We start from the raw sequence: 14,241 nt of genomic DNA, 5'->3' as shown, positions 1-14,241 counted from the left end.
GGGAAGATCCCCTGGAGAAGCAAATGGCAATCCACTCCAGTATTCTTGCCTGGAGAATCCCGTGGACGGAGAAGCCTAGTAGGTTACAGTCCACGGGGTCGCAAAGAGTCGGACACGACTGAGCGACTTCACCTTCACCTTCCCGCAAGTTTAGGTGGCAAGCACGGGTGTCAGGGAGGCTCCTGGGACATCAGACTTGGTTTCATGATTCTCATATGCTTTGAATACACCATCATTTGATAGGAAACCCTCTCTAGTCAAGGTCACCTTCTGTATCGCCAGATCCAGTGCCTGGTGTTCAGTCCACGTGGGACCTTGCGGCAGCACTGGTTCCTTCCTCCTCGAGATACTCTTCACATGCCTTCCAGGAAACCACATTCTCTCCTGAACTTCCTCCTGCTTCTGTGGCTTCTCTCATTTGCTCTGCTGGAGCCTGTTCTTCTTTTTCCAAAGCTCTCCGTGTTACAGAATCCCAGGGCTCAACCTTCGAGCTCTACATTCCTCTCTGGAAGATCTCATTCCGTCCCACGGCTTTAAACAATCCATATATATATATATATATATATATATATATATATATATTTCACAGTCACCTATATTTACCGTGAAATTTATACCTTCAGGCTTGACTTTTAAGCTCTAGATTTGATATCTATCAGCATTCTTGACATCCAAGATAGCATCGTAAAAGAACTGTCCTGAGACAACTGTTGAGCAACCCCATTGTCTTCCAGTGTTAAATGGCGTCATCACATGCCCCTTACACAAGTCAAATGCCTTGGGGTTATCCTTGATTCCCACCTTTCTTTCAGGCCCCCAGCCTGATTTATCAGCATATTGTGAGTTTGACTTTCAAAATACACTTTAACCCAATCGCTTTCACCACTTCTGATGCTACCAACATTGTCCAAGCCATCACCGTCTGACTAACGTAGTTGACTGCAGCTGTACCGTTTCTGGTGTCCCCAGTTTTATCCTTGTTGCACAGTCTCTTCTCACTTTTAAACACATAGATCATGAACCTCACCTGCCCGGAACTCTCCCAACAAACGGTCACGTGACCAAAAAAAACCCCCACGTTCCTACCATGGCTTGTATGATCTGGCCCCCAACTCCCACCCTGACTTACTTCCTGCCAGTCTTCCGCCTTCCTCACTGCACTCGGCCACACTGGCCTGCTTGCCGGCCCTCAGATTCTTCGAGCATACTCAGTCTAAGGGTCCAAGGCCTTTGCACGCACTGTGTGCTCTGCCTGACAGGATCTTCCCCGGGTGCTTGGGTGCCTGATCGTGTCTTTTTGGTTCCTTCATAAATGGCACCCCTTTAAAAAGGCCATCTGGAGCCTATCTTGACACGCCCTCTTCCCACCCCTCTTCCCTACTTTATTTTTCTCTGTGGCACTTGGTAGTCACTCACCCTGGAGCAGGTTATTTCTCTGTGTACTGTCTTTGCAAGGCAGGGACTTCTCATTCTTTGCTGTATCTGCACCTCGATCAGTGCCTTAAACCTAGCAGGTGACCAGCAGATCTTTTTAAAATGAGTGACTGAATGCTCTAAAAGACTTTGGTCACTGTGTCTTCCTTTTGCGAATCTGGTACACTGATGGGTTTGATTCCAAGTAGTAGAAGGAAATGTGAGAAGAGGATGAGCCCAAGCACTCTGAAATGTCCAAGCCCAGCGAAGAAGATCAGGGAGAGAGCCCTGCTTTCTCTGCACCTGACGCGGAAGTACGGTACAAAAGCCTTCGGCCTCTCCTTACTCTGAGTCTGTGTAAGAGGCAAGAGTGGTTTTCAGTCCCCCGTCAGAATTTTACTTCTGAACTATCAGCCATGGGTATGGTTGAGAGAGACCCATCTTCAGGAGCACCGGATCGTTGCTCAGTCATGTCCAACTCTTTGTGACCCTGTCAACTGGAGCCCGCCAGGCTCCTCTGTCCATGGATTCTCCAGCCAAGAATACTGGAGTGGGTTGCCATTTCCTCCTCCAGGGGATCTTCCCTACCCAGGGATTGAACTTACGTCTCCAGCGCCTCCTGCATTGGTAGGCAGATTCTTTACCACCGAGCCACTTGAGAAGCCCCCATTTGCCTTTGAGCGTATATAAAAGGATCGATTGCCCATAATGGACAACAGGCTTATTAAATTTAAAATATTTTATTTTAGGAAAGATACTCTTAGATTGGTTTCAATCTTGTTTTTTATATTCACAAATTTAATCATGATCACCTTAGATATAACCATTGATTCTTCTAAATCTGTATGAAAAGGATGTTTTCTTGGAAAAACACAAGGAAAATATGGCTGCTTTCTTCTTCCCCAGGTCAGTCACTCAGTAAGGTTAGATTGCACGTACATAAATTTGGCTGTCATAAAATAAGTATTCATGGACATAGTTAAAACTATACCCCTAGGCCACCAGCTTTCAAAAGATTTTGAATCTGTTTGATTTACAGTAAATACATACCAAACATATGAACAGTTTCTAAGCTGCTAATGAGGGGGTTTTCAAAATAAAAATTGCTCACAGTTATTAAGCAAATTTCTATGTCAGGCATATAATAATTGCTTTACACAAATGTACTTCTTTCGGAATTCCTTTGAGGTAGGGCAGTGTTCTTTTAGAAATATCACTTTACAGGTACAGAAAGCAAGGCTGGAAGGGCCTCAGTGATCTGTGCAGGGCCACACGTCCACAAGGTGAGGCCAGGGCTTGAACCAGGATTCTCTCTTTAGCCAGGTTCTCATCACCACGCTGATGGCAGATGGAGCTGGCTTACAAGACCATGCCCATGGCTCCAGGGTAAGCCTTTTAGTGTGAGCAGGTAAATGCTCCACCTGGACAGGCTGTTGAGGGCCATGACCCACTTATTCTGTATATTTATATGCATAATTTGTATTTACACAGAGGACGTGCAGGTAAACTAACAGCCCGTGTGGTGGCTGTTCCACTGCTTCCAGAAGTCTGCGCACTCCCAGCTCCTCCAGGTTGCTGCATCTGCATTCTCTGTCTGTGGCTGCAGGACTTGATATGGACAAGAGCTGGTACTCCTTAACTGAACTGTTTCCACCATACTGCGCAGCTCAAGTTGTTCAGTTGTCCAGGTTTTGTTAAAGAAAAGAACTCTGACGTGGTATAAACATTTTTTTCCCCTATGGAAGATGTACAGTTTAAATTAGATATTTTTTGAGAAATTCTGTTTTGAGAATACTGTTGCTATGCCTTTTCTAAGCTATTCAATGTCAGTATGAAAAGCAGAATCTCCATCCCATTCTCTCAGACAGCTTCTAGACCAGTTAGCATTGGTGATTAGCAGTGGTATGCTGGTAAATGTTATCAGATGATTCTCCAAGGAGACAATAAAGTCATGATTCTGTAGCTTTTGCCAATTTCTCACCATAAATACTCTCACCATGGCTGATCTCAAGCCACCAACCTGTTATCACTGAAAGTGGAATTGGAAAGATATACACCGAAGGATACCTTTATAATAGTATTTCTACCCTGCATGTACAATAACTAAGTCTCAAGAGCATAGGTATAAAAAAATTAGGAAATGATGTCTTTTGAGTGAAAGTGTTGGTCGCTCAGTCATGTCTGACTCTTTGCAACCCCATGGATTGTAGCCCGCCAGGCTCCTCTGTCCGTGAGCTTCTCCAGGCAAGAATGCTGGAATGGGTTGCCATTCCACTCTCCAGGGATCCTTCTGACCCAGGGATTGAACTCGAGCCTCCTGCATTGCAGGCAGATCCTGTACCATCCGAGTGCGTGCGTGCAAAGTCACTACAGTTGTGTCCAACTCTGTGCGACCCCGTGGACTGTAGCCTGCCAGGCTCCTCTGTCCATGAGATTCTCCAGGCAAGAATGCTGGAGTGGCTTGCCATTTCCTTCTCCATTACCATCTGAGTAGTTATAAATTACATTAAAAACAAAGGCAATAAATTTCTCTAATTTTAAATAATAGCTGTGTTTAACAACTAGCTCTCAAAATGAAAACTGAACGGTTGGCTTTTGTAAGCTGGTATGAGCTAGCCCAGCATACCGCTGAATTAGTGTCCCAAAGGTAGCAAGATTCAACTTTCCTTTCGATGTTTTAGACTATAGATGAACTACTGATAGCAGAGGTAGGAGGGATTTTGGACGATTAATAAGTAAAAGCACAGTCCTTTCAGCATGCCAAGGAATAACCTGGGGTTTGTTTTGATTAACTTAAAATCTGTCTATATATAGCAATGATCATTGCTCTTTATAATTTCAACTTATTTTTTTCAAGCTTCAACCAAGAGTGATCTTCAGACTCAGGGTGCGGTTCATGCAGAAGGTGGCCAATGGCTGAAGCATCTCGGTATCTTGCTTTCCAGCTGGGTATCTTGACTCACTCTCACCAAAAGTCTGAGCCAGGGAAGAGGAGAGCAACTTGAACAGCCAGGTAAACATCTAATGATTTGCCCAGGGAGGTCCAGGTACAGAACCCAATTTAATTTCTTTTACCCCACCCAGTATCAGTGAAGGTGAGAACCAAAGCGTCGAGAGGTGCCTCCGCTGCCGCCCTGGCTTCTTCAGCCCTTTGAGCTGAGCTGCTGCTCAGGAGGCTGGACGTCGCCGCCTGCCGCCGCCTCCTAGCTCTACCTCTGGTAGCTCTCCAGGCTCTCCATTCCAAGTGCCTTGTCTTGAGTAGGACCTACCGGAGAGAAGACAGGTAGCACGTTGCAGCAGCTCTGATTAGCCCTTATTTACTCCAAGACCTCACCCAGGCTTTTTGTTTCCCTGCTATTCACTGGCTCACATCAGGGAGCCGAGTGGAAAGTCAGACCTACTAATTCTGGCAAGCTAGTTGGTGAAGGCAGTTTGTTGAGACTAGTGTCTAGGGCTTGGGAAATATATACTTCTTTTTGTCTTTTGTGAACAGGGAACTCATTTAAGTGTTACTCCTTGGATATTCAGCAAAACTTTCTTGAACGGTGGCTTAACTGAAGGCACCGTGCCTAAGGTTGGACTGGACCACATGGGTACCTACCACCTCCGGCTCAAGGCTGGAGTGGGTGCTGACTGGGGGCCCTCACACTGATGTTTAAAGGGAGCTGTGTCCACCTACTGAGGGACAGGGCTGAGGCTGTCTGGCCCTTCAGTCTTTGTGAGGGGTATTTTGCTTTCAATGAGGAGGAGGAAGGTTTGCCCAGGCAAACTTTCTCTTAAGAATTGGCTACGTGCACAGCTGGTTCAGTTGCTGAGATTTTGAGAGCTCTGGGTGGAAAGGCAAGGAAATAGCTTTGGGACTTCCCCTGCCTGGGGGCTCCAGGAGCGAGACTGTTCTTAGGGGGTGCCTCTGTCCTGAACAAGCTTTTCTTTGCCACTTGGCCTGAGGACTTCTTTTTGAGAAAGAGACTTGGACTGGAGTCAAATCCCAAACTGCAAAGAGATGACCAATTAGACTGCTGGGCCAAGTTCCAGCCAAGGAGGCAGGCTCTGCCTCTCAGTGCTCGGCCCAGGCTGGAAAGCGATTCTTGGCCCACGGTCCCCTGGCCTGGTGGGATGCAGGAAGCCAGGTCACAGACCATGGCCCACTCCTGATGGAGAAGCCATGAGTCAGCCTCTCCTGCTCCCTCCAACCCTGGGAGCCCAGAGCGGACAATCGCAGGGCAAAGCAGGAAGGGGGAAAGGAAGCTGTAGAAAAATAAACATTTCCTTGCATTTTACTTGGAACAGAACATCATTTGTGGCGTGCTAAGATCCACGGCATCTCCCACACACCCCCCTGCTCGCTTTTCCTCCTCTTGTGTAGAAATAGATTCTTTCCTTACCTGATGAGAGTCCAGGGTGCATCCTGTGGAAAAACAGGAGCAAGATATAGAAGGTGAAAGCCAAGCCACCAAAGATCACACCGCAGACCAGGAAACTATAGCTGCCCTGAGCCTGGAATATCTGCCAAAGGGGAAAACACAGAGATACAGGCCGTCAAAACCTCACATGAAGATGTATTGGAGGAAGCGGCCTTCTCCGCCCGTGGCAGGGTTTTCAGTCAAGTTCAGGCCCGCCACACCTATAGACAGAAACACAGGTAGGAGGGACATCTCGGCCTTGTTTCAAGGTTATGTTTCTGGAGGTAGCAGAAATCCTGCTGTGCAGCAGCGGTTGGACCCGCTGACCCCTGCAGTCCCTTTCAGCCCTGTGTCCTGGACCCTTTGAAAATTTCCATCTCTTCCTTAAAACTCCGATCATATTAGGTGTTTCTGTACCCACAGGCCCTGAGCAGAACTCTGCAGAGAAGGAGTATATATATATATCCTGTTATTATGGAAAATGTAAAACACATGCCAGCGTGTTTTATGGCGTTCCTATGGACCCGTCACCAGCTTTAGCAATTAGCATGTTTGCTCTGTACCCTTCATGTCTTCCTGCACTGGATTCCACTGTGGTGAACCCCAGGTATCACCTTATTTCAGCGTAGAGGGTGTCATAAGGGGGAGCTCTTCCCCTGGTCCAGCAGGGCGAAAGGAGAGGAGAATCGCGCAGTGGTTAGAGCGATTTCAGAGACTGAAAGGCCTAACTCTGGACATCATCTCTGTTGGTTATTAGAAGTGTGACTGAAGGCAAGTCGCTTAATTTCTGAGTTTCAGTATCCTCTCTGAAAAGAAGCATCACAATGTCTACATTATAGTCTACGCTAAAAAGCAGATGGATTTTCTTTTCCCTGCTGAACAAATGAAACGTGGGTATGTTTGAAGGGAACTGGGCGACTTGGCCCTTGATCAGGCAGGAGTCGGACAGAACGCTGGGCCCTTTGTAGGGTGGCCAGAGGTGAGGAGAGGTGGGGCAGGGAAAGGGGGCTTAGGGGGATGGGAAGGAGCTCCATTCTTGGGCCTGCAGCCCAAGCCTGTCCCAGGCTCTGAGAGCTAAACATTCCCACGGGGCCCCTGGCCCCGCTCCCAGACACGGCTTGTGTTTGCTTTGGACCATGCCTCGTGGCCCTTCACATCTCCAGTCCCGCATTTGGAGGCTCAGCTTCCAGGGGTGGCTCAGAAGCGGAAACAGGTGGCACAGACGGAGTGGGCCCTGCTTGCCGTGCAGGAGGCCCGGGGAAGGGACAGCCGGGTTCAGGAGGGGCTGGCCGCATCTTCCCACTGCCTGGAGGGGCGCGCCCCTCATCCCCCCGCCCTGGGTCTCCCGACGTACCGAACCGACCAGCATCTGGAGGACCATCTCTCCGACGCCTGCCCCCGTCACCAGCACTGTGGTCGCACAGCCTGAACAGGAGAGAAGGATCGGGCTTAGTGACGGCAAGTTACGGAGACACCGCTAGCATAATCCAGGGGGACTCCTGAGGTTTCTCAGACGTGAGCCCTTGACCTTGCTTGGGTCTGTCATTATATTATCTCCCAGTTCTGAAGCCTTCAGTTACTCACGATTATCTTCAGCATTTATTCCAAGTTGCTTAGCCTGGCATTCAGGGCCCTTCCCAGTGTGAACACCAACTACTTTTCCAGGAAGATTCCTGCTCTCCCCTGCCAGGCAGGCCTCACTCCCCTGGCATTGCACTAACCAGCCAGCTTCTGATCAATCTGGCCACATGGCACAGGCCTTCAGAGCCCAAGCTTCAGAGTCAGACCCGGGTTCCAAGCCTGCTCTGCCACCTACTAGCTACGGGACCTTAGGCAATTCCTTCCCTGTCTCTTTGGTAAAATGGGCATAGGATCTCCTCGGGGCTGCTGTGTGGATAACCCTGATGCAAACACATGTGAGCCCTCAGCCCAGCGCTGCCCACAGTAAAGCCTCGAAACCAGGCCGGTTCTCTGCTTAAACCCTTCACGCTGCCGTCAGGGTCAGGGTCAGGGCCAGAGGCTTTAATGTGGCTTTCATAGGCGCTCTTATCACCTGCCCCACTGCAAGCTCCGACTATCACACTGTCTGCTCACAATCCACCCTCCAGCCAGGAGAGACTCCTGCGTCTGCTGACCTGCGCACACGCTCACCGCCAGCTTCTGACACGCGCCTTCACCCCGTCCTGAACCCTCCTCCTCCTCTTGGTCTAGAAAATTCCTTCGTGTTTGGAGATTGCCTTCATTATCATCTTCCCAGCCCTGAGCCTGCATTAGCTGCTCCTCTGTGCTCCCTCTGTCCCTAGCTCCCCGCTCTCGTGTAGCGCCCCCTCCGCCTGCCCTGTCTGCCAGGCAGCCCACGAGAGAGTCCGCACTTTGAATTTTAGTTCAGCCTGTCACCAGCACCAACATTTGCTAGACACTCAGAGATCAGCGTCGTCTCCTCCGGCATTCCAGGCCCCCGTTTTTCTCACGTAGGTGTACCCCCATCTCAGCCCTCGCCCTCACAGTGCTCACTGCCCTGCCTCTCCCTTCCCCAGCACGCCCTTCCTCAGTGACTTGACCCACCCTGGGCCAGCTCGGTGCTCTGTCCCCTCCGTGAGCCTGTCTCTAGATGGTCCGTAGCACCCATGTGCGTGTCTGCTCTCCTCAGTAGCGTCTATGGGCAGGTACTGTGCTAAACCCTGAGGGCACTCAGGTGACTCACCCGAGTTAACATCTATACTGAGCACCTGTGAGCACCTTACGCTGTTGAGTCAGGAGCTTTGCATGCCCTCCAACGCACAGGACAGCCCTAAAAGGAAGGTGTTGGCATTCTGATTTTGCACAGAGAAAAACTGAGGCTCAGAAGCGGGGAGGAAGATGAATTGGGCAAGGTGACAGAGCCGGAAGGCACGGAGGCGAGGCGGACCTTCAGGTCTCCTGCTGACCTCAAAGCCAAGCTCTGGCCTCCGTCCCTCGCTGGTGCACTCAGGGTGCATGTCGAGGAGCGGCAGGTAACGTTAGGACGAAGGTGGGACGGACAGGCAGGGCGAGGACAGGGAAGGGGCTCGCCTTCCCAGTGGGGTCAGAGGCTCCCGAGGGTGTGAGAGGGGCGGAGCGCCAGCAGGCAGATGAGAGGGCGTTCCGGGTGAGGGTCCCGCCTGTGCCAAAGGGTGGAGATAGACGGCGGGTTTTGTGCCATCGAGGGGTGGCAGGTGACTGAACAGGGCGGCTGCAGAAAGGGAGAGCGCGCCAGAGGAAGGCGTGGGGGCTGTGAGCAGCTCTGCAGGGCGGCCCAGGAAGCGGCCCTCACCCTGGCTACACGGTACCATCACCCGGCAGCTGCAGTACATCAGACTGTGTGGAGAGGAAGCCCAGGCTCTGTTACAAGGGCTCCGGGTGATTAGAATGTGGAACCACATTGAGAACCTCTGATGGAGGCAAATCGGACGGCCAGGAGACAAGCCAAGAGCTGCCATGGCACAGATGGGGGCGATCAGAAATCATGAAAAGGTGGGCTCCATTAACTATTCCAAGCAGGTGAGAGGTTGATAAAGGCCTGAACCAAGGCAGGGATGGTGAGAAAAGAGGAGAGGTTGAGTGACTATCTGCAGCAGAACCAGCCGACATAACCTTGTTATTATCATTAAACTCTAACATTTGCTGATCCCTTTAACCTCTGTGGGATATACTAGGTGATATGTGATACCCACATCAGCTCATTCCTCCATTTACTTCTTTGAAGTTTGGGATTTCAAGGATCCTGGTCTCAGGATCAGCTCAGCAGATGGGTGGGCTGTAGCACTAATTGCTCTGATCCCGTCTTGCCCCACGCTCCAGCCCCCAGACACCAACTGCCCCCACTCCTGCTCCAAAGAAATCACTCATCTTTAGTGGTGGTTTTCCAACATTCTGGGGAATCTCTGATTACGTCTGAGGGTAACATTAAATGTTCAAAACATAATAATTTTTAATTAACTTGTTTTTCTGAAAAAGATCTTTGCTATGCACACTCGGGAGGCTACAGAAAGGGAAGCTTAGTTGAGAGAATCAGAGGTTTTCAAAGAGGCCATGTCACAACCGTGAATCAGGTGTGGAGTCACTGTTCCAATCCTCTGTTTCCAACAACATCCACAAGAAAACAAAGCAAGCAGGTACTTTTACTGATAAGTTATAAAACTCTTTCTCTGTGCTATAATTTTTCCCATGCATATTTGCTTTTCCTTGAACTTGGAATTTCCAGTACATGCCTGTTACCCAAAATGCCAGCTGTGTGACATGCTCAGTTGGTAAAGAATCTGCCTGCAATGCAGGAGACTTGGGCTCGATCCCTGGGTCAGGAAGATCCCCTGGAGAAGGAAATGGCAACCCAACTCCAGTATTCTTGCCTGGAAAATCCCATGGACAGAGGAGCCTGGCAGGCTACAGTCCAGGTCACACAGAGTCGGCTGAGCGGCTAAACCACCACCACCACCACCAACCACTATGGGGAAAAAGAAGATGGGAAAGAGGCGCTCACTGCTTGTCTGTGGTCTGAAATCTCACGATCCAGCATATGTTGAAAGAAGGGGGCCACGCGGGTCGGAACAACACTGTTTGTGAGCCTTTCCCACATTCAGGCTGTGAGGCCCCGGGGAGAGGGTGGGCGCGGAGGAAGCAGGGGCTCACCTCTGTACTGCAGCGCGTCCTCGGTGTAGGCCAGCATGCTGGGGAAGGTGCTGCTGAGGGACAGACCCAGGCTGGCCGTCCCCACGAACAGGAAGACCACGTTATGGGAGAAAACAAGAAGCACCAGGAACGTCACCACCACGCCGACCTGTCACAGCAGAGAAGGGGGCGCTGAGGAGCTGGGGAGCAGCTGGGTGGCCGCTGAGAAAGAAAAGCCGGTCCGTCTCCAGACGAAACGCCTCCTGGCCCCGGGCGGGCTGTGTGACTAGGGCACGGCCCTGTGGAGTGCGCGGGAACTGCACCTTCCCCAGCTGCGTCTGCCAAGGAAGGAGAACGCCGAGGACCGGAGAGACCCGGAGAGGAGGGCGAGCAGCCCCCGGCATCGCGCGGACGGCCTGCCGCGCGAGCTTAAGGCGCGGTCGCCTCCTGCTCCCCTCCGCTTACACCAGGCCTCCAAGAGTCACCTGAGAATCGCTACACTTGGCACGTTTGAAAAACACCCAACTCAGGACTTCGCTGGCGGTCCAGCGGTTCAGAACCTGCGCTTCCATTGCCGGGGGGCGTGTGTTTGATCCCCGGACGGGGAACTAAGATCTCACACGTGGCGAGGTGTGGCAAAAACAACAACAAACCGCACCTCTCGCTTACGTTCGCCTGATTGACAGAAGACGCAGGATGCCAGGGCAAGTTAGCAACTCCGCCCCCACTCGGCGTGCCCGCTCGCCAGCGGCCAGCCCAGCCGGGGCCCTCAGCCCGCTCCCCAGCTGCCTACCAGCTCCTCCCCCTCGCCTTGCCTTCCAGCCAGGACACAGACTCCCTCTCCCCATCTTCTTCCCTAGCCAACTGGAAGCGCCCTAAAGCCAGAGAGCTCCACTTAGAGAACACGGCAGCCTAGCCGTTCCCTGCAGGGCCCCGCACACAGCGTGTGTGCTCATCAACCCGTGAGTGACTGTTGAGATCCAGGAGAACATCAAGAGCAGAATAACCCTTAACCCTTAATTTTAAACGGAGTGGAATCTGAGAAGAAACCGCGGTGAATTTGAGACTTGGCAGCTGCACCCTGTTCAGGGCGGTTCAGTTACGGTCCCAGCAACCTGCCGAAGAAAAGCACTTAAAGAGCTTAAAAACAACTCAGACACCCGGGTTCCACTCCACTCCCCGACTCCCCGGGGCCGGGGCCCAGGAATCTGTATATTCCAAAAGCACATGGGGTTGAGGGGGCTAATGTATTTGGGAATCACTTGCTGTAGGATAGTGTTTTTCCAAACTTCTTGATGACAGGAACACCCCCACCCTCCAACCCCCACCCTCGGGTGTCTGTTGACGGTATAGATTGCTAGCCCCTACCCCTGGACATTCGGATTCACCAAGTCTGAGTTGGACCCAGAAATCTGATTTTCCTCTTTAAACCCAGCACCCCGGCTGAGTTTATTGCCAGTGTCTGAGTCCCGTGGAGGCCTCCGACTTCCTGCTTTCTCCCAAACTCAGAGTCACTCTGTCTTTAAGCAGCTGGCCTCGTGTGCTGGAGAGCCGGGCCACCAGCAGCCTCTGTACCCTCATCTTCTCCCCCAGGGGGACCTGCATCGCGCCACCCCTGTTCCACACGCTGCCCTCCGACCCCTCGCCTCTCCCTGGCCTCCCCATTCGCGTCCCCTCTGACCCCGTGTCCTCACAGGCTCCCTCCCTCTCTCCTCTGCCTGCAAATGCACTCACACCACCCAACTCTTGTCAAACAAGCCTGTTCAGCTCCTCACACGTCTGCTTCCTTCTCTCCCTCTCCCTTCCCTTCCCTGCTCTCAGCCCCCATCAAATCCATGCCCCCTGCAGTAGAAGCAATGAGTCCTCACCACTAACCCGCACCACCAGGGAATTCCCAAACTCTTTGAGTTTGGCTTCTACGCCACCCCCACCTCCCAGCTACATTGAACAAAAGTTCTTTCTTTTAAGTCATCAGTCAGCACAAGGCCCAATCCAAGGGCCTTTCTTGGGGCTCATGACCTTTGGCCTCTATGGTGGTGGTGGTGGTAGTCGCTCAGTCGTGTCCAACTCTTGCGACCCCGTGGACTGTAGCCTGCCAGGCTCCTCCGTCCATGGGATTCTCCAGGCAAGAGCCTCTACATTATTTCCCCACCCTCCTCTAGAAACTCAAGAAAGTACATTCTGACAGTGGATTGGACTTCTTGGAGAGGTGGTGAGTTTCCATTCACTAGGGGTGTTTAGACAGATTTTAGACCGCTTGGAAGCAGTATTATAGAGGTGATTTGAGCCCTGGTCAGAAGTTGGGCTAAACAACCTTACAGGAGTCTGTAATCTGGACCTCTTTGTCATAGGTGGTGGCGGGGATACACATCAGGATGGAAAGTCTTAACCACCTCTCAGGCCCAGACCTCCAGAGAGACTAGCTCCTTGAAGGTCATCCTACGTGCTACTCTGGGAGAGCTGCAAGATGCAAATTCCCAGGCACCATCCCCAAGATGGTGCCTCTGCCGGCCACAGCGCTCTGACCTCCTCCCTGGGCACCAGGGTGAACCAGGAAGGATCGAGGTCAGCCTTGCTTCCCTCCTCGTCCGGCAGGCTGTCAGCGGGGACCTGCTCCCGACACAGCACCAGTCACTTCCCATGGCCCCTTTCTTCAGTGGGTACAAAGTCTGAGCCCCAGAGAGAGGAAAGAGCTTTTCCAAGACCATGCAAGTGGGCCGCATGCCTTGGGTTTCCACCCCAGCATCTCTTTCCCACCCTTGTGCGTCGACATTCCACCCCCGCGCCCCGCCCCCCTCACCTGGGGCAGAGTCCAGTCTGAGAAGGTGTCCTGGGGCAGGGCTATGGCACAGGGTGAACGGTTCTTCTGGGTCTCCAAGCAGTGAAAGGGGCCACTTACCACATTGATGAAAACCATGGTGGCTGGCTTTACTCTGGAGGAGACAGGAATGGAGATGAGCCGGCCCAGGGTGATGAAGCCCCAGAAGAGGCTGGGGAGGTAACCGGCCACCTTGTGTCCCACGGACAGCGGCTTCTCCACTGCATAGCTGTACACAAAGGCGGAGTATGCGCCCTGTGGGGAGATGGGTCCCGCTGAGCACACCTGCAGTGTCCCCAGCCGGGCAGGCGTGGTCTGGGCCAGTGGGGACCAGCCCTGCTCCAGAGGCCTGGAGCCGAGCCCACCTGGCACACATGGGCCTGAGCTGAGGCTGGAACCTGGGCGCCACAGCCCGCAGACAGTGCCCACGGGAAGCCTGCAGATGGTGCCCACGGGAGCCGGGGGCTCAGGAAGGTTTTTTGCTAAAGGAAGGGCGCCGCAGCTAAAAAAGGTGTGTACACGCATCTCATTTTACAGATGAAAGGGCGGAGGGAAGTGACTTGCCCAAGGTCACACTGAGCATTGGAAGTCAACCAGTTCTGTCACGAGTACTTTCTACCAGGTCATCTAGGCCTTCAGGGCCTTTTCTTTGGAGAGTCCCTCATATGGCAACCAGTTAATCAATCAGCGACTGCAAACAGTCCTAATCTAATCCTGCAGAGGTTTCTGGAGAAAAGCAGTAAACAGAGTAACAGAGGTCACTGGTGGCTAGCTGGGCCCGGATACTGCCTGTAGCTTGTTTACCACGTGGCTTGAGAAGCCGAGGCTTGGAAAGTGTTCCAGGAAGCAGAAAGCCCTAGCGTCTATATGGCATGACCTCTACCTGGGGGAACAGGGCACTGCCCCTTTGAAAAACGTGTAACACACCAGAGTCCCTTATCCACAGGGTTCATGAAAATAAAAACGGAACAACACAGAAGA

The 14,241-nt window shown here is 52.1% G+C and overlaps 1 protein-coding gene across 2 annotated transcripts in view; it reads right to left on the bottom strand.

Annotated features, from left to right (window-relative positions):
- Positions 1-2,134: 2,134 nt before the first annotated feature.
- The window catches only part of MFSD4A (major facilitator superfamily domain containing 4A), a 28,031-nt gene continuing 15,924 nt past the window's right edge, over positions 2,135-14,241 (bottom strand). Inside the window, exons 6-10 of one of the 2 annotated variants that reach the window (XM_012186949.5) lie at positions 13,342-13,515; positions 10,464-10,611; positions 7,171-7,241; positions 5,799-5,919; positions 2,135-4,678 (exon numbers count right to left, since the gene is read on the bottom strand). In XM_012186949.5, coding sequence (XP_012042339.1) covers positions 4,623-4,678; positions 5,799-5,919; positions 7,171-7,241; positions 10,464-10,611; positions 13,342-13,515 — 570 coding nt within the window. In that variant the 3' untranslated portion in view covers positions 2,135-4,622. Of the gene's footprint in view, positions 5,920-7,170; positions 7,242-10,463; positions 10,612-13,341; positions 13,516-14,241 lie in introns of both variants that reach the window. The other variant, XM_060396284.1, reaches the window with a different exon arrangement.

Source organism: Ovis aries, chromosome 12, assembly GCF_016772045.2.
Source record: "Ovis aries strain OAR_USU_Benz2616 breed Rambouillet chromosome 12, ARS-UI_Ramb_v3.0, whole genome shotgun sequence".
NCBI classification, from domain to species: domain Eukaryota; kingdom Metazoa; phylum Chordata; class Mammalia; order Artiodactyla; family Bovidae; genus Ovis; species Ovis aries.
The sequence above is the reverse complement of the archived record's forward strand: the minus strand, read 5'-3'. Positions and strand labels throughout refer to the sequence as shown.